Consider the following 20,260-nt stretch of genomic DNA (forward strand, 5'->3'; position numbering starts at 1 on the left):
AAAGGCAGTGCTCCTAAGAGCTGCTTGTCTTAAACGTAGTACAATTGATGCTGCTTATTTTTTGTTAGCCAGTAGATAATCTATGGCAGCACATACACTCTGTTGGAGGAAGCCTAAAAACTACGAAAGAAAAGTAGAGATTGATTGGTTTTATTTCCAATGTAAATATCTGTTCATTTTAGTTTTAATAATATGGATTACTGAAACAAAAGAAAACCCTTTGTACAAATCAATAAAAGACGAGTTAACCAATTCCTCACAGTTAGCAACGCAATGTGGTACGCTGTGTGAAACACATTCTGCTCATGCAGTGTCTACCTTTCTGTGGCTGTTCGTCAGCTCTTTCCTAACAGGAACAGTGGGCTTATTTGTCGCGGACAACAGATGAAACATGTGTGAATTTACCTGTAAATTCAATGGTTGATTACATTATTTATAGACAATAACATGCTTAGATTTTGTTTTGTCTTTTTTTCTGCAGATACACTTATGGGAAACCTGTTCTTGGTGAAGTTAAGGCTGAGTTTTGTAGGAAACACTATATGTATTTCTGGACTACAGAGAAGCCAAATAACGACATCTGCAAGAGCTATAATTTGATTGTGAGTAAGATTTTACCAGCTGAAATCACTTTCTTTTTTGTGTGTTATTTTTAATAAAGAATGTACATATTTTGTTGTGTTCCAGCTGGATAAAAGTGGATGTGCCACAGGAACTGTGAACTTGACAGAATTTGCTTTAAACAAGTACTCATACTTTGACAGTTTTGAGCTAACTGCTGAGTTGAAGGAGCTTGGAACAGGTAGGTTTACAAAGTTCTGGTATCCTTTGGACGTTTAGCACTAGTTTCTAACAGGCTGTGATCTGTGTGTTTGCCACAACCTAGGGGTCATTATTAAAGGGTCTGGGACAACTACTCTAAGCAGTCAGATCAAAACCATCACCTTCGAGGATGTACCTGCAGCATACAGGCCTGGCATACCATTTGAAGGAAAGGTAATGAGCTCAAAAACCTATTTTTTGCATGTTTCTGGTATAGTACTAACACAGATGCAGCTAAAAGTATTCAACGCCCTCTGCAAAGCAGATTTAATGCCAATGTGTACAAGCTAGCTGCTGTTTACAATAATGGTCATTTGGAAATGTGGGCTAATTTTGAGAGCACTGTAGTAGTTGAAAGCTTTGGTGCTGAGTTTGGATGAAATTCTTGTAATATCAGTTTTATGTAACTATTTAATCTGTTTCATTTTAATTTGTTTATTGCAAACACCTGAGCAATTTGGAATTTAGCTGAAAAACCTAATTAACAGAGAGTGTTGAAACATTTTAGGTGCCAGTGCAAACAGGGCTTCTGTACAGATAATCATTAAAGCCACAGGAATCCCCTCAAGCCCTAAACCAGCAAATATATCTGCCAGAAACTGCCTCATTTAGTGCTGTTAGCATGTTTGCTCTCTGACTTTAGAAGTCTATGAATGTACCATTTTACCTGAAACAAAGCCTTGGTTTTGGATCTGTTTGTAGCATCAGATTGATCACTGTGTGACCTGAAGCTGAATTTCCAATTAAATGTGGGACAAATTGTCACTGATGATGCATACTTTTATGAGCTTCCCTGTTAAAAAACAAGATGTTTTGTCTGAATCAACTTACTTTTTAACAAAAATAATCAGTTTGAAAGTTTCTGCTTCAAATGCCTCACAATTTGTTTTATTCACTTTATGTTTCTGACCGTCTGTATCACAGTACATGAGTCACAAACCTGCGCCCATGCACTGTAAGATATACTTTATCAGCTTGCTTAGCTAGTAATGGCTACCCTGGGACACAACAATCAGGAATTCCTGCAGATTTTTTGACTGGCTACTGAAACATGGTGAGGTTGGGTGTTGTAGAACTTTGAAGGTAACACTTTCAGAGCTTTAACACTGCAGGGATTAGGTCAGTGTTAAATGTGTTAATAAACTCACATAATAGCAACTGAGGAACATAGTTCCAAAAGGACAGAAATATGGTGAATATCAACAAAGCCTTTTTTACTGTTTTGCAGATCAAAGTGGTCGGGCCCGACAACCGACCTGTTGCCAACGAGCTGCTTTACCTGTTTGTCGAAGACTCCAAGAAAATGGTCCTCACAACAGACTCCAGTGGCATTACTCAGTTTTCTCTGAACACATCTGATTGGACGGCACCAGTCTCTCTCAAGGTTAGTGTGTAATTTATGTGGTTTGTTATTGTTTGCAGGAATATTTCAGACAATATAACTGATTTATAGGAGTTGCTCAGTGAACCAGGTGCTTGACTTCATGGGTTCAGCCATAGAAGGATTTGGGAAACCCTTGTGGACTAGTATACGACAAAGTGACTATCATCATACTTGAGTGAAAATTAAGTATTGGGTGCCTTTTTGAATTCTATGTGTGATCTATGTTGCCCTTCACCTGAACAAACTAAGATGGCTGGAAGTTAGTGTATGTTTCAGTCTTGGTCTAATTTAACCCTTGATCTTACTGAACAGGTTCTCACTAAGGACACAAAGGAAAATGAACCTTATGATCCCAATGTAAGGAGAGCAGACTATGGATCTGCCTACCTGTACGTCTCACCCGCGTATTCCAAGAGCAATAGTTTCCTGAAGCTCAAGCAGATTAGCCAGAGCTTCGCCTGCGACAGAGATGCAACTGTAACGGCTCAGTACATCATTCAAGGAAAGGAATGGAAGAAGAATCAACCGGTCCTCAACTTCTTCTACCTGGTATGCGTCACGTTCATAGCCCCTTTTGTATAATCCCATGCAAAATATATAATAACTAATGGCGGAGGATGATCATCCACTTGTTTTACTTTGTAGCCAAAAGGAAATCACTTTAAGTACAAATGGTTTTTACAGACAAGTTGAATATTCTTTCTTTGCAATACATACCATAATAACATAACTGTTACTAAGACATCTGAGCACATACAAGAAGAAATTATGGAATCATCAAGCTAAACACATCTCATTTAGTACTGTGTTGCACTAATGTTGAACAAAGTGTCTAAAATGTCCATGTTCGCCCTACTTTTGTCAGCTAGTCATCTTTATGTTTTGTGGGAATGTTACCAAACAAACTGGCAACATCTTTTTGTCCAAAGCAGATTCAGGACTCATTAATGGATCCAATCTGTACAATAATCACAGCTGTGTCTCTAAAGCCCACTTGACATTTTCTCTCTGTTTAGCTCTCAGTGATGAGTCTGGTTTGTATTTTTCTGGAGCTAAATGTCATCTTTCAGATGATTTGTACCATTTAGTCTCTTGTTTCTGCCCGTTTTGTGTTGTACATTTTCTGTTTTCAATGAGTTTTCCATCCCGTTGCTATGATGTCTTTCTTGGTCTATCTGGATAGTTAATTTTTTCTTCTCTCCTAATTTTTTTGGACTACAATTGTTGGACCTAGCTGACTTTGAACTACCTACATCTTGTGCCTAACTCTGTTTATTTACCCTTTTGAGAGTGTTTTATGATCCCTTCCATTTTTAAAGGTGAAAGATCTCTCATTGGGACAGCTTCCTACCAATTAGCAAGCTCTTTTTCAACTGCAGACTCATTTTAAAAATTAGATCTATTGAGTTCTTAGTTCTTAAATTGCAAATTACAGGTTAATTGTTCCTTTAATGTATCTAAAAAGAAACAATATGCCTTTGATTGCAACACTGTCATTTAATTTGTATGAATTATGTTTTACAAAGCCAGAATATTCAGCTGGTAAGTAACAGTTTTGGGTCATATCACTGATTTGGTTTTTGTTGACAAAAGAGTAGTTATTCCACATATTTTTCTCTTCCCTCAGTGGAGTAAAACACCTTTGAACTGTAGCTCCAATAATGTAATGAGATTGTTTGTGCTTACATTGTCTGTCTTTGTAGGTGCTGTCCAAAGGTTCAGTTGTGCGTAATGGTCGTGTCCCAGTGGGTGTCACGGCAGGAACTGGTACGAAACTGTTAACTAATTAAGATTATGGCGGATAAACTGAATGACATCCAGTACATGGGTTTTCTTATTGAATGTCCAATAACCAAAAGGTTTTAAGAAACTTTCAAGGTTTTGTAAGCAAATTGGCCTCATAAAGTTTATCTAGAAAATCTGTTTTGTGGCAAAGCTTGCCAGAGAATGAAAAATGTTCAGAGACTGAAGGCTCTGAATGTTTTCGGGCTGTTTAGGACTGCATATTTACCGATAATACTGGTGAATGTTGCAATAGCGATATGACTTTCAAAAAATAAACTAATAATTAAAAGGTGTTTAAGTCTTTCTGCTTTAGGTTTATAGCAAATAGGCCCAGGAAAAGGAGTTGTCTATCCAGCTACTATCTAAAAAGGTTTCATTAGGAAAGTTACTTCTGGCTGGCATCCTCTGCTTTGGCAATGAAACAACCACCTTATCACCTTTTAAAACTTTTTATGCTGCATTAAACAAGTTTCATAGTTGCGTAGATAGCTTGAATACATGGTACTTAAATAATCAGCCAACACTTATTGCAGTCTAAGCAGTTCTTTGTGATACAGTGATATTGTGATAATGTTAAATTTGCGATATATTGTGCAGCCCTAGGGCTATTGTGGTTGGCATGCCTCTTGAGTGTAACATGACGGACCGAGACCAGGTTGGTGTTTCCAAACTTCAAAGGGGCCGGAGGGTGTAGTCCAACCATCAACGGTTCCCACTCCTCAGACTTGCTGGTAAAGTGTGTGTCCATACTCTCAGCATAAAGTTGAGATTGTTACCAATGTGGATTGGCCTCCACACATGCTGCTTCATGTCCTCATTCACAGACAGTAGCTCAGGGTGAAGTCATGGAGGGGAGGGTGTCTGGATTGGAAACATCATGGTCTCAGCTTTTATTTTTATGTGTTCAAGCCCCACTTTCATCAGACATCGGTGTGGTTCTCACCCCAGTGCGAAGCACTCTCATTCTGTAACCTTGCCTATTGTCATATAATATGAATCATGACTGAAAGTACGTGATCCCCTATAAAAGCGATGGAAATTAGCTTCTTTTGTAGGGTGGCTGGACACTGAATTAGAGATGGTATGATGAGCTTTCAGATCATCCGGTTGGATATAACGGATGCAAGATTTAACTGCTTGTATTCAACCAATCCGGTTAAAAGGATAAGACATACTTGGCAGCTTAGCAATGTTCCCTCAGGTGTTGCTCATCTGTTTTCATGTACCTGTTTGATTCCCTAGTTAACAAAGGGGAGCTGACATTCAGACTGACTCAGGTGATAGACCTTGCACCAATTGCCCAGGTGATTGTTTACTCTGTGATGCCCAATGGCGAGATAGTAGCAGACAGCCTGGACTTCCCCATTCAGCTGTGCCTCAAAAACAAGGTAGGGAATATAAAGACATGGGTTTTTAAAAGAAAACCAACATATGGAGAAACAGAATTCCCCTGATGCCACTCTTTACTTGGTTGTCTCATCAGGTTTCCCTGAAGTTCTCCTTCGTTCAGCAGCTTCCAGCGGAGAAGACCACTCTGACGGTGAAGGCCAACCCCAAATCTCTGTGCTCTGTCAGAGCCATTGACCAGAGCGTCCTGCTGCTGAAACCAGAGCAGGAGCTCACTGTTGACTATGTATGGCAACCATCATCACACCAACATGTTGAGATTGTGTGTTTTTTGTTTTTAAAGGTATAACATGCCAAATGTTTTGACTTGGGTTTTTGTGCTGACAGGTGTTCAACCAGCTGCCTGTGCAGAAGCTGTGGGGGTACAACTACGAGGTGGAGGACTTTGATCCATTCTCTTGCTTCCCTGGGCCATTACCCAGACCAATCCCTGTGTTGGAGCCTGAAGACGGCTTGCGATCAAAGCGCTCGCTCTTGTTTCCTGCATTCTATCATCAGTTGGATGTTTACAGCATTTTTAAAGTAAAGATTTATTGAAATGGATTGTATATTTAGCCCAGACTATACTTGAAAAGTATCAGTGTTTTAACGTCTCCATCATTTCTACCTCTTCTGTCCCATTCTTCTGTATTTGAATTTCGCCATCATTTCTTGTCATTAGTATCTGTTGGTACATTTGCAGTTCTATTTTCTAGATGTGCCTCTTTAACCGATTTTTGCTTTTTAAGATGCCATCGGTGCAATTAATTCAAGTACAATCAATTGTAAGTGGTATTGTAACAAAGAGGAAGTGATTGGAAATGGCAGCAACTCATCCAAAAAAGGGGAAGACATGTAAAAGAGAACATTTCAAACAATTTTATGGGGTTATTTCTTATAACGATGATAAAAATGTAACCAGAAGAGTATGATGATATTTTTGCCATCTTAGTTGGAGCAAAACCAACAGAGTCGCCAATATACTAGATATAAATGCCACTTTTCCTGTGTGACAAAATGATGGAGAGCAAAATATTTCAGTGTGTATAGATGTTTATGCAACTAAGTATCTTTAAAAAGTTATTTTGTTTTGATCATATCAAAATATTGATTTATTTTGACAAGTCTAGTCCAGAGCTCAACTCGAAAGGACAAGTTTGGGATGAATTAGGGAGCACACTGCAAGCCATGCCTTCTCATCCAACATCAGTGTCTGACCTCACAAATGAACTCTTGAAAAAACAATCAGGATTCCCATAAACATACTCCTAAACCTTGTGGTTGAAACTACTGTAGTTGCAAAGGTTTGGCCGGATCATATTGTTCCCTAATGGATGAAGAAAGGGATGTCACTTAGATTGCTGAGTGTGAAGACAGACAAACAACAGAATGGTGCATCTGATGTTTTTCAGTTCTCCTTTCTGTAGCTGCTATCCTGGATGTGCTACTGTTTAGTTAGTTGAACATCTGTCATGGTGCTGTGCTACATGATTTCTCTTTCTGCCTTCCTCTCTTCACGTCTAGGACATTGGAGTCAAGATTGTGACAAACTCAGATGTGAAGAAACCAAACGACTGCTTCCTGTATAAGTTGGACGGTATGTTTTGTTGTGTTTTGTTGTTCTCTCCATTCTTAGCGGTAAGAGCAGCCACTTTTATGTTCTAAATTTCATTTAGAAATGCCAGAGGCTCTTCCCATGGTAGATGATGTGAGGCTGTCAGCCGCTCCAGTTTCTGACAATCAAGCTGGAAAACCCGAAGAGACAGTTAGAACAAACTTCCCTGAGACCTGGATCTGGGATCTGGTCTTTCTTGGGTGAGTACAGTAGAAAAATGATTTCTATTTCTCTTTTTATTCATCTTTGTAGAAGTAGACATTGCTGGACCTGTTGCCTTCAACATGGCAGTGGCTGAGGGTGGCGAAGCTAGAAGTCCAAGTCCAGAGGAGCAGAAAAAGGAGACAGTCAGAACAAAGTTTCCTGAGACCTGGATCTGGAACCTTGTTACTGTGGGGTAATAAGGAGAAACCTCATGAAGATGGATAACACAATAGAATTGAAAGACAAATGCTTAATATGAATGTTTAGTTTAAATTATCAAATTATTTAATACTTTAAAATGCATTTCATACTTTTCTAAACTGTTTGGTTTGATTTAGGTTAAAGGTCAAAGGAGAGAGCAAGACTTTATAGATAAATCGGAAGTTTTATCTACAGAATGCCAGATGCATTCAGTTCTTCAGTTACAAGCAAAGTTGTCATGCACCATCTTTAGCAGGTCATCAAAGTCTGCCAAAGAGCACATTTCTTGTTAGACAGACACTGAAGGATCTATGAGGGTCTCTGTCAGAGCGCTGCTGCTGTTGCTGTCTTTTTGCTTTCCGATGAGTTCCACAATCCCGTAGTGATTATGGCTTTCACTGCTTGTCGAGCTGAATAAAAGGCATTACAGGGTTGGGTCAACTTTGACTCTCCCAGTCAGTGTGAACACCTTTCTGCTGATAGCCAGAACATATGTAGAGGATGGGCTGAAAGTGCGCTCTAAAAGGTAGTGTAGAGTGAGTAGGGTTGAGAGTATCAGAGAAACACTGTTGAATGGGTGAGGCAACTATCAATGGGCTTGCCAGGTAATGAGTGGGTGTAGCTGGGACGTTGAGTTGTAGCTTGTGTAAAAACATTAGCTTCATGCGTATTTTGCCTGTTCTATCTTTTCCGAGATCTAAAATTTATTTTGAGTGTTTTTTTTAAAAGAATTTTATAGAAATGTGTATGAGGGCTTGCTTAAACCTTCAAATCCTGTGCCTGTTTAAAGAAATGGCGGATCAGCAAGCATTCAGAAGACGGTCCCCGACACCATCACTAATTGGGCAGCCAGTGCATTCTGTGTCTCCCCCACTGGCTTCGGCGTGTCGCCCAACACCGGGCTCATCGCCTTCCAACCGTTCTTCATCAGTCTCACCATGCCTTACTCCGTCATCAGAGGAGAGGTGTTCACACTAAAGGCCACAGTCTTCAATTACCTCTCCCAGTGCATTATGGTGACTATTCACATTGTTACACAGACATTCTTTTGAGTATTTTAACTATCTTGTTTATTTTAGCATTTGGTTCTGCTCACAGGTCAAAGTAACTCTGGCTAGTTCTGACCAGTACACCTTCAGAAACTGTGAAGGCTGCCAGTACACCATCTGTCTGTGTGGAGAGGAGAGCAGGACCTTCTCCTGGATTGTGACTCCGACTGCTCTGGGTAATGTTAGACAGCTGACGTTTTTTTTTTTTTAAACATTTCCCGTCATATTTTTTGTCCTTGAGTGATACAAATGACCAAATGGGTTACTATTCTACTAGTTGGTTGGACACTGAAATGTGGACATGTTACAGTCAGCCTCAAGGTTTTCTTTAGCAATGGGGTCCAGAACAATGCCAACTATTGTAGGGAACAAAACTGAGAGTGAATATCTTTAGAGACAAATTTATTTGTCTTAGTTTAGCCTGAATTAAGATTGGGGAAAGCTGCTGGACATTCAGGAATCTATGTCCTTAAGACAGGGTTGTGCTCCTTGTTCCTGATGAGCTTCAGATAAATATGTCTGTGTCTTCAGTATAGCTGTTAAACTGTCATGTTTTCTTGTTTTTATATAAAGTCTTACCACAGTTTGTCCAAGTTCAGAGCGCTGTAGAACACCATTTATAATCCACACACACAGATACATTATTTCTTACCAAATTAAAACCTCTCTCATAATTATTAATCAAAATATACATTTTGTAAAACATTAATTTCTACTTTCATTTGATTATTTATATATTCAACATCTGATTGGTTATCCTGCTAAGCAAGAAAACACACATATCCCAGAAAGTAGTCAAAACGTTCAGAGGCATTCTAGTCCAGTCGGTTTTATTCTGAAAAATAATCCCTCATGGTCCAAATCAGCAGCCTAGATCAGAGCTGACCTGACTGTTAGAAAAGGCTGATGGGTAAATATGTTGCTAATGAACTTCAGTATGGGTTCACGAAATGATTATTAAATTTTCCTAATTGTCATAAAACATTTTTTTCATTCTTTTTAATTAATCACACATTTAATGTTTTATTTAATAAATTCTGTGTTTTTTCTGTTTTAATCAGTTAATAACAAACGTAAAGTTGTATTTATTATTGAATAAACTGTTAGAATGGGACCTTTTTGGCTCTCCACAACCATTGTCAGCCAGCTCTCATTACCTGAATTCTGACATCTCTTTGTTGCCATGTCACCAGTAATCAGGAGCGGTATTTTCATCTCATTAAGTAAAATGTTGACATGCGCAATCCGTCCATCACAAACGTCCGTTTGTGAGTGAAATCTGGTTCTGAACAAGCTAATTAATCCTCACTGAGGTCGTTGACAGCAGTGAGTGCCTGCACTGCTCGAAGCAGAGGCTGTAGTCGTAGCTCTGCCTCGTTGGGCTGAAAGCCAAGGATTCCCATTAGCCTCCGTCAGCAGGGATGGAGAGGGGGTTCTGATGCATGTCAAACTGCGATTCTCTAACTCCCCCCTCTGAGGAATGCTGACAATCACTTGTACTAACAAGTTAGGTAGTGTCTCTGACGAAACATTCAGAAACCTCTCCCTGAGGGGCTGATCTCTACTTGTCCTCCGTGTGAAGAATTGTGGGCTGTGAAGGAAGCGAGGGAGGGCATGGGTAACAGAGCTGTATGGAGACATGGAATAATAAGGCAACAAATTTCGATTGATGAGGAGGTAAACAGGAGGAGGAAGGAAAACTGAGGAAGGATGGAGGAACGTGATGAGTTGAGTAGAGGAGCAGATGGGAAGCCGTCTTTCCTGCACGCACCGGGTGACAGGTGGGAATCGATAAATCCCCCCAGCCTCAGATCTGTGTGTGTCTGTGTACACAGGCGACGTGAGCCTGAGGGTCCGCGCCGAGGCTCTGAGGAACCGCACTCTGTGTGGCAACAGCGTGGCCACAGTGCCAATAGTGGGCCGAATCGACACAGTGATTGAGACACTGCTGGTGGAGGTCAGTGAAAGTCAAAGCTTCGTTCATAGAGCTGACTCCTTTTAAGAATGATGTGAAGAATGACAAATTCAGTCTGTTGAAATAAAGTTTTTAATAATTAAAGCCACTAATTTTAGTGAAGTCCTTCCAGCTTTAGAGTTGTACAGAGGTGTGGGAGATTTTCTCGTTTCTGATTGGAAGTTTCGGAAGTGTCATAGCAACAGACCAAAAGGACCCTGACAGGCAGCAGAACAAAATGATGTTTGTTAATGAATGGAACAAAGATCATTGTGACAAGGGTCAGAGGGACACATCAACTAAGAATCCTTTTACCTCTAAATGGAGAAATGAATCATAGATGTGTTCATTCATACAGTTATAGTTATAGAACAATAATTATGTTTGTTCATGCATGTTGGCTTAGTTTTCCTTGTATTATTAGTGTAATATGCCATGTGCTGTTAGACATGAAAGGCTGAATTAGCTTTTTTGCAGCTGGCAGCCATTTGTTTCTTAGACCATAAAGATTACTGAATACAGCAGTCTTGTATGAATGTGGGCTGGACTTTTGTGTAATATTTAATTGTTTTTTATTTATTTGGAAAAGTAATTTAATTTGGTTTCCATTAAAAGAGCTGTTGAAAATCTGAAAATCCAAAGGAAATGTGTCTCAGTGCTTCCTTTATAATTAACTTTGCTGAACTTTAATGAACCAACAGGAGACTGTCTGTCTGTTGGGGTCAAAGTGAATTACAGTAATTCATGTGTGTTCATATAAGAACAAAGGTTGACAATGAGCAGCGTTACTGTGGTCTGTCTTCATGGGTGCAAATTGTTTTGTTCTCCCATATTTTTAGCGTAAAAAAGTTAAAATTTTTCTTGCTCATATAGATTCCTTCATTATGAAAACAATTTTTAAGCCATCTTTGTGAGAAGGTGTTTGTTGTGGTTTTACGGTCTTCAGTATTCTCCTCTAATACCACAGTTCTGTGTGTCTCTGTCAGGCTGAAGGAATCCCTCAGATGGAGAGCTTCAACGCTCTGCTGTGTCCTGCAAGTGAGTTTCTGCACCTTAAAGTATGATCACTTGATCTCAGGTTATTAGTGGAATAGGTAGGAAAAATATCTCAGGATGTTATGTATCAGACTTTCAAAAAAAACAAGAAACGTTGAGCTCAAATTTCAACAAAGTTGTCTTTTTAACCAGATGGTCCAGTGGAGAAGAAAATCTCTCTCATACTGCCTAAAACGTTTGTGGCCGGATCAGCCAAAGCATCCATCTCTGTCCTGGGTAGTTGACACAGCACTGGGACACCTGCAGGCACTTGTTGGCACAGATGCCTCAGCCAGTGAGTAGAAAGTGTGCAGAGACATTTGACTTTTTTTCCCAATTCCCCGCCTGCAGGTGACCTCATGGGCCGGGCCCTGCAGAACCTGGATAAGCTTCTGGCCATGCCGTATGGCTGTGGGGAGCAAAACATGTTGCTGTTCGCTCCAAACATCTTCATCCTCAACTACCTGAAAAGCTCTGGTCAGCTGACCGATGCCATCCTGGAGAAGGCCAAGCGCTTCCTGGAAAGCGGTGAGGACTTTTCTTGAATCCCTTGTCTTTCCTCTTTAACAGGTGGAAGAGGCGAAACTGTTCATTTCTGAATCAAATCCCAGAAAATTGCAAAGATGGAATACCAGTCTTCATTAATCGTCATTAAACTGTTTAATTAGTAGTTGGGAATTCTGGATTTCAAAGACATATTTAAAAAAATATATATGATAGGAAACTGTGGAAAACCGAGGAAAATATAGCACTAAATTAATTCTCTAAATCACATATCCAGTAAAAAATATGGGTCCAGTGAACCTATGTAAGATCTCACATTACAAGCACAAACTTTAATGTACTTCGTTTATCTCATAGTCCAACACACAGCCGAGCATGACTGTGAAGTGGTAGGAAAATGATTGTTCAGATAAAAATCTGAAAAGTCTGTAATGGGGTGTGTTCCAGTATTTAGCTCCATCAATCCTCCCATTCACTTTGACCAGCTTCTCTGGGCCTGCTGAAGAAAAGCAACCCCACAGCATGATGCTGCCATCACCACGTTAATGGTGGGAATTTTCAGGTTATAGTGTTCATTTTCATTTTCCTTTATCATGTTTTGAATGTGGGCCAAAACACTTATTTTTTTGCCTTCTTGGATCCGAACACGATATTATACAAGTTTGCAAACTTGTATGTTTGCAAACTTTGACCAGAGTGCTATTAGCTTCCTGTCAACAATGACTGTCTTCTTGCAACTCCTTCATAAAGGTCAACCTTGAGAAGTGCAGAACTAATGGTTGGCGATTTATTACATTCTCCAACTTGAGCTGGGGATCTCTGCAGCTCCTCCAGAGTTGGCATGATCCCCTTGGCTGCTTCTTTGTCCCAACTCTGAACCCCTGACCTGTCTGGCACTACACACCTTGCAGACTTTTATTAGTAAAACATTTTGAAAACCAAGAATCATTTTTCTTGTATATCACAATTCTTCATTACTTTGTGTTGGTCTGTCAGATAAAGTCTCAATAAAATTACAGTTTGGTGGTTGTAATGTGACAAAAGGTTCAAGAGGTATTAATATCTGTCCAAGGCACCGTGTCCCTGAACAGCTTCAAAACGTTGCTTGTAGACATCATCGTTTATTTTATTTTTTTTATTTAACCTTTATTTAACCAGGAAAATCCTGTTGAGATTTACCAATCTCTTTTTCAAGGGAGTCCTGGCCAAGACAGCGGCAAAAATCAACACATTAAAAACAATTTACAAAGATTTACAAAACAGTTTCATAAAACAATTACAACCCATGGACTTTATTTCCAAACTTTTGGGCAATAGTTTAAATTGTCCTATTGGAACCAGTTCCTTCGATTTCCAGCCTTCTTGTAAAATGTTCCATGTTGTGGGGGCAAAATACTGAAATGCCACCCTACCAGCCACTGTGCAAACACTTGGTACAGACAGTAGCAGTGATTTTTGAGAGCGTAAAGAATACAGTCCAGCCGTTCTTGGTTATATTCACAGAGATATGGGGGGAGCAGACGCAGAGAACCCTTTATAAATGAACATATTCCAATGAGTCAGTCTATGAGTCTCCAATGTTGGCCAATCCGTGCGTGTGTGAAGTTCCCAACGATGTGTGCAAGGCTTACAGTTTGTGATGAACCACAAGAGGCATGATAAACAGCTTCTAATGGGTTTCATACTTGTGCTGGAGCATTCATATAAATAAGATCACCATAATCCAAAATGGGTAAAAAAGTTACTGCTACCAGTTTCTTCTTTGCATTAAAAGAGAAACATAGCCTATTTCTAAAATAGAAGCCAATTTTCAGCCTCAGTTTCCTAATTAATTGTTCAACATGCTGTTTAAAGCTAAGATTATCGTCAATTAAAATACCTAGATATTTAAAAGATTGAACTCTTTCAATTTCTGCCCCTTGAAGAGTGACGACAGGATAACTAATCTGCAGATTAGGCTTTGTTTTTGAAAATAACATTAACTTGCTCTTATTTGAATTTAAAGAAAGGTCTAATTGTTGAAACCTATTCTGATTTATGTTATACGCATTGTTTTAATGACACTGGCACTAAGAGTTTTCGCAGAACTATAGATAACCATATCATGGGCGTAAAAATGGTATTTAGTCTCCACAAGTTCTACTCTTTATGAGCTAGAGTAGAACATTTTATTTCTCTAGGCGGATAAAAGCTCTGAAGAGATGCCTTCTGTGTGTGTCTCTGTGTTGTAGGATATCAGAGGCAGCTCAACTACAAGCATGATGACGGTTCCTACAGCGCCTTTGGGAACAGCGACCCCTCTGGAAACACCTGGTCAGTAACATACCATAAAGTTATGCATATAACTACTGTTCCCTGAAGGAGAGTAATGAAGTATAACACATGAGTATGGGATATCACGCCCTGCGTGTCCTGGCTGAAGCCACCTCTAATCACGCCTCGTAGGCAAATGATGTGATGACGTCAGGTGACAGGCCCCACCTGCACTATATACCTGTCCGTCATCGTCGTCATTACTCAGTTCGATAGCCGCTATGCACCGAGCCCAGCTGAGCAGCGGGGCAGCAATGTGTTGTACTTCGTTACTCTCCTTCAGGGAACAGTAGTTATATGCATAACTTTACGTTCCCTTTCAGTCGATTCACTCAGTACAACACATGAGTACGGGACATATATAAACACCATGCAGAGCAGCCATAAAACCTGGATCATGCACTGCATACTAGTGCAGCACTTCAGACCCAGCAGAAAAAACAGAGTGAGCCACAGAAAGGGTTGTCACATCCAAACGATAAAACTTTACAAATGTGTGCGGCGAAGACCAGCTGGCTTCAGCACAAATGTCACTCATGGGCACCCCTCTAAATAGGGCCCAGGAGGTCGCTTTGCCCCTGGTGGAGTGAACCCTCACACCACGTGGCATTGGGAGACCCCTGTCGCTGTAAGCTAGAGAAATAGCCTCCACAATCCAGGGGGAGAGGTATAACCTTAGGAAGATAAGCTGCATTGGGTCGCAAGGTGACCTTGGAACCATCAGGCGAAAAGTGTATGCAGGTAGGATTTACAGACAAAGCATTGAGGTCTCCAACCTGCTTTGCAGTTGTCAGAGCAAGAAGCAGAGCAAACTTATATGAAAGGAACTTCACATCTACTGACTCCAAAGGTTCAAATGGAGAGTCACAAAGAGCTTCTAGTACCAATGTGAGATCCCAGGAAGGAAAACTGGGTTTAATCACAGGTCTGAGTCTACGAACCCCCTTTAAGAAGCGTACAGCCAGAGGTTGAGCTCCTGGTGTGACTCCATTAAAACCAATATGGCAGGCAGAAATGGCAGCCAAGTAGACCTTAATTGTGGAAAAGGAAAGACCTTTATCCAGCAAATCCTGCAAAAACGTTAAAACTTCTACCATTGAGCACTGAAATGGAACAACGTGCTTGTCCTCACACCACTGCTGAAAAGCTCGCCATTTATAAGCGTATAAGCCTCTAGTGGAGGATGCTCTTGCATTCTGGATTGTTGCCACCACATCAGGGGGGAGACCTTTGTCTAATAAGCTGGACCTCTCAGCAGGTAAGCATGCAGCTTCCACAGCTCTGGGTGTGGATGAAATATCTCCCCCCCTGCCTGAGTGAGGAGATCCCGGCAAACGGCGAGTTGCCACGGCTCTGCTGCCAGCAGGCTGATTATCTCGGAATACCATGACTTTGCAGGCCAACGAGGTGCTACCAAAATTAGGGACACACCCTGCTTGTGCACCCTCTCTAGTACAGGTAGTATAATTTCCACTGGGGGGAATGCATACAGGAGTACATTGGGCCATGGATGGGCTAGGGCATCCACTCCCAGTGGAGCATCCTGATCTGTTATGGAAAAGAACAGAGGACAGTGGGTGTGGAAACGCAGTTTGTGTCCCAACTGAAACTGAGCAAGGCAGCGGTGAAACACGGCCACTCTGTGGTCGGAAAGACGTGCCCTGCTTGTAGAGGAGCATATTTCCAGACCAAGAAATGAAAATTGCTGTCTCGGGATCAGCGAGCTTTTCTGAGAGTTTACCAAAAATCCTAGAGCCCGAATGTGTGACAGAACCCGAGACAGCTGCACTGTCGCCTGCTCTCTGGAACTGGCTATTAAAGGCCAGTCATCCAGATAAGTTAAAATGCAGACGCCTGTTTCTCTGAGAGGTGCTAGCGCTGCCTCTACACATTTTGTAAAGGTGCGAGGTGCTAGAGACAGACTGAAAGGCAGTATGAGGTACTTGTACGCCTTGCCCTCGAAGGCAAATATCAGAAACTGTCTGTGGTCCTGGTGTATCGCTACGTGAAAGTAAGCGTCTGTCAGGTCGATCGTGGCGAACCAATCGCCCGGGCTGATAGCACTCAGAAGCTGCTTGAGTGTTAACATTTTGAACTTGTATGTTCAGAGGTATTTGTTCAGAACTCTCAAGTCCAGGATTGGACGAAGCCCGCCCCCTTTTTTCAGAACAACAAAATAACGGCTGTACCAACCTCTGTTCATGTCCGACTCGGGAACCGCACGGATAGCTCCTATTGCCAACAGTGTATTTATTTCCTCTCTCAGAATCTCTGCTGCTTGGGCCATTACCACCGTGTTTACCACGCCAACAAAGCGGGGTGGTCTCCGGCAAAACTGTAAACGGTAACCCATAGCAACGGTCCTCTCCACCCAAGGTTGGAGTGCGCATGCGTGCCACATATGGAGACGTGTAGCCAGACGTGCGAGAAGAGGTGCAGCCTCATTTCGCTGTCGCCTGCAGCCCTTTGATTTTGACCTTTTTTTCATTAAAAAAAACTGTCTTTATTGAAACATTTGGAGCATCCATATAAACATTTGGAACAACTACAGTGCTCAGAAACACATTCAACGCACCCAAACTGGGGGCTTTTAGTGCAAATATATTTGTGAGGAAATTGTTCTTGGGAGACTGTGTGGGGGAAACGCAGCGCCTCTTGGGACTGGGATCCCGAACAACACCAGCGAAACATCTTTTGGACGGCACTTGCCGAAAACTGGCAAACATGTCTCCCTGCTCCCGAAACTCCTGAATCCCGAGTCCCACAGCTAGGAGGACTGTGTCTTCTTCTTCCAGGACGTTGAGTCCCTCTGGAGCCCCGGAGGAGGACACCTGCTCCAGGCCGTCTTTCGGGGAACTTGGTCGTGGTTCTGTGCCGTCTGAGGGCTCAAGCTCATGGGCCGCGTCATCCTCTTCGGTGGGGGTGGCAATACAGCTGGTTTGCAAGAGCCTGAGCTGGATTTGGGTCTCAAATCTCGCCTGGGGATGATACTGCGCAGTCGTTTGGTCTGCTTTTTCCTCAGCTCGAATTTCGCCTGTATGGCATCGAGAGACTGCCCAAACAGCCTGTCGGCTACCACCAGTTCATCCAGTAGACGGCTCTATCCCTATCCGGGATGTCAGAGAGCATCAGCCACAGGTGCCTTTGCGCAACCACCGTTGATGCCATCCCTCTGCCCAGTGACAGCGCTGCACAGCGGGATACACGGAGGATGTAGTCAGCGGTGATTCTCACCTCATTCAAGAGCGACATCAAAAGGCTCTCCGTTGGTGTTGCGGCGCCAAGTTCCGCCAAGCGCATAGCTTGGTATGTTAGCAGCATGGTAATGGAGCTCAGGGCACGAGCGGTGGTCACTTGAGCCCTGTAGATTTTCTCCAATTGAGCAGCGGAGAACCTACAGTGCTTAGACGGAAGCGATGTTGGACAACCCACACCACGATTTTGGGAGGGGGCCAGATATGCTGCCAAAGACGGTTCCATAGGTGGAAGATTCACCAGTCTGGCTTTTTCGGCACCTTCCAGGTCCAGATACTGTCCATAACCCGGTACCGTGACGCGGGTGGACAGTGGTTTGTTCCATGAAGAGGTCAACTCAGAGACAAAGTCTGGGAACATGGGTAGATGGTGCTTGACTGCGGCCGGCTCAGAGGGGAGATAAAACCCCGCGAATCACGATGGCTTCTCCGCAGGAGGTGGGGAGGGCCATTCCATGTCCAGGGTATCAGCTGCATGGCGGCAAAGAGAGAAAAAAGACGTGTCGCCCGGGCCTGCTGGCGCAGCAGCGGCAGCCTGACTCGGCAGAGACTCATCTTCATCATCAGACAGACCATGAACATCCAAACCGATGTCTAGTACGTCCTCCTCTCCCTGAAGGTGTTCTAGTTGAAGTTGAGACTGAGCACCTGCATTATCGGCTAACCCATCAACATACTCCATATGGTCTGCCCAGCTGGAAGCGGGGACTTCGACCGAAAAGCCGTCCTCGTCAGAATCGGGCGAAACTGGGTTTCCCGCCTCGGAGAGCAGTTGGTCTCGCCGTGAGACAGTAGCCTCTCCCAGCACCTTCTCGAGGAATTTAACCCGCCTCTCCAGGGTCGAGCGATGAAGCTGACGACAGAACCCACATGCTTCGGGCTCCGCCAACGCTCTGCGAGCGTGAACGATCCCGAGACAGACGGGACAAGCCTTATGCTGGTCCTTCTCATGAAGCGAGAAGCCGCATCCCTGAGGACAGGGACGAATACAAGACTTCTGCTTAGCTTGTGTTAGCTTTGTGCTCATCCCAAACCACAAAGCCAGACCGAACTGCTTGAAATTAGCGTTTCGTGGGCAGACACGCTCACCAGCGGGCAGCAGTGACTAACTCCAACAAAGCAGTTGAACTAGTTCCAAGTAGTCTTTAGAAAGAGACACAGAGCTAACCAGCAGCAGCTAGCTAGCCTGACTCAAAGAGGTGTTCTTAGCGAGGTGAAGAGCGTAAGAACTGAGTAATGACGACGATGATGGACAGGTATATAGTGCAAGCGGGGCCTGTCACCTGTCGTCATCACATCATTTGCCTAGGAGGCGTGATTAGAGGTGGCTTCAGCCAGAACACGCAGAGCCTGATATCCCATACTCATGTGTTGTACTGAGTGAATCGACTGAAAGGGTTTTAAAAGCAGGTTTTAATCAGGGGTTCTATAGCCTACCTCTACTTAACGAATTAAGAGAAATTGATTTTTACAATCATAAGGCAACAATATATCATTTATTGACATACATGCCAAAATAGAAGGGCGATAATTCATGAAAATAAATCCTGGCACATGATAGGTGGGCTCCTGTTTACCCTCTATACACTTAACATATGAAAGTTGAGTAAACATAATTGTGTAAAGTAAATCCAACATGTGTTTGTGATATTTCTGATTTCTTTTTGGAAGGTAGAAACATGAAGATTAAACTGGTGTTAGACTGAAGTTGCATCATTCGAGAAGCATTTAAAACATTTATCCAAGAGGTTTGTTTTTCATATCTCTGGCTTCATGTGACAAGAGAACAAAAAAATGCAAACCAGACATGGTGGGAGGAACGCACACACACACACACACACACAGAGACTCGTCTTTGCATGCTGCCAAAAGCAAATATCCTGATACATTAGTTTTATTAGGAAGCTTCCGGAAAAAAACGAATATTTTCATTTAATGGGCTTAAAGCAGAGGCTGCCTGGGGGAATTTGACAAAAAGGGGGGTGGGCAGTTTGGCAATCTGTAAATGTGTGGGGGTGTTTTTTTTTCCTCCATGTGTTTGGAAGAAACTGGGGCTTAAGCATTTACTCCCAGAAATCTGTGGGAAATCTATAAAGCTGAACTCTTTTAAAAGAAAATCAGACATCAGTTGCACACAGTGATGTAGAGTTTTAGTCCCTCTGAATGCTTTAGGATGAAGTGTTTGTTTTATTCATCTGTCTTCATGAGAGTAATGCAGGTAAACGTGTGTGTGTGTGTGTGTGTGTGTGTGTGTGTGTGTGTGTGTGTGTGTGTCCCGAACGCAGCTCTACATGAATGCTAATATGGCTTTGTGGGTAAGCTTTAACAGGGAACAATGCAGAAAAGCAATGGTCCATGTTCACACATTTAGTAAAGGAGCTTTTAAAAACAGAACCAGTCAGAACTTTAGATCAACTCATCAGCATGGATGTCATTCATTTTGGGCTCCTGAGGACAGATATGAACAGTTTGTTTTTTGAGCTGGGATAAAGATTAAACACACAAGAAAAAACAGAATTGGGTGCAGAAGTTTGAATTTCTCCTTGATTTTCTGTCATCAAAATTCAGGCTCAAACATACGGAGACAGCTCAGCTAATATTTTATTGATAATAAAACCTTTCTTCAGAAGGTGTTTGGCTTGTCCGTGTGGCGAGCTCCAGGGGTTTCTTTGTCTGCACCCTCTTGGTCCACACTGGTGTTAAATTGAACTGGTTTTTGGATGAATAAAGCAGATGTCCAAACCTCAACCCTTT

The 20,260-nt window shown here is 42.2% G+C and overlaps 1 protein-coding gene across 2 annotated transcripts in view; it reads left to right on the forward strand.

The window, feature by feature from the left end:
- LOC124884066 (alpha-2-macroglobulin-like protein 1) overlaps window positions 1–20,260 on the forward strand; it is a 37,977-nt gene that overhangs the window by 8,693 nt on the left and 9,024 nt on the right. For both annotated transcript variants that reach the window (XM_047391674.1, XM_047391675.1), the window contains exons 8-25: window positions 482–602; window positions 688–802; window positions 887–996; window positions 2,051–2,206; window positions 2,519–2,755; window positions 3,910–3,973; window positions 5,234–5,379; window positions 5,475–5,624; window positions 5,726–5,920; window positions 6,902–6,974; window positions 7,054–7,192; window positions 8,188–8,413; window positions 8,496–8,622; window positions 10,282–10,403; window positions 11,387–11,438; window positions 11,589–11,672; window positions 11,787–11,963; window positions 14,171–14,252. In XM_047391674.1, the coding sequence (XP_047247630.1) occupies window positions 482–602; window positions 688–802; window positions 887–996; window positions 2,051–2,206; window positions 2,519–2,755; window positions 3,910–3,973; window positions 5,234–5,379; window positions 5,475–5,624; window positions 5,726–5,920; window positions 6,902–6,974; window positions 7,054–7,192; window positions 8,188–8,413; window positions 8,496–8,622; window positions 10,282–10,403; window positions 11,387–11,438; window positions 11,589–11,672; window positions 11,787–11,963; window positions 14,171–14,252 (2,376 nt within the window). The remainder of the gene's footprint in view (window positions 1–481; window positions 603–687; window positions 803–886; window positions 997–2,050; window positions 2,207–2,518; window positions 2,756–3,909; window positions 3,974–5,233; window positions 5,380–5,474; window positions 5,625–5,725; window positions 5,921–6,901; window positions 6,975–7,053; window positions 7,193–8,187; window positions 8,414–8,495; window positions 8,623–10,281; window positions 10,404–11,386; window positions 11,439–11,588; window positions 11,673–11,786; window positions 11,964–14,170; window positions 14,253–20,260) is intronic.

Source organism: Girardinichthys multiradiatus, chromosome 18 (assembly GCF_021462225.1).
Source record: "Girardinichthys multiradiatus isolate DD_20200921_A chromosome 18, DD_fGirMul_XY1, whole genome shotgun sequence".
Classification (NCBI taxonomy): domain Eukaryota; kingdom Metazoa; phylum Chordata; class Actinopteri; order Cyprinodontiformes; family Goodeidae; genus Girardinichthys; species Girardinichthys multiradiatus.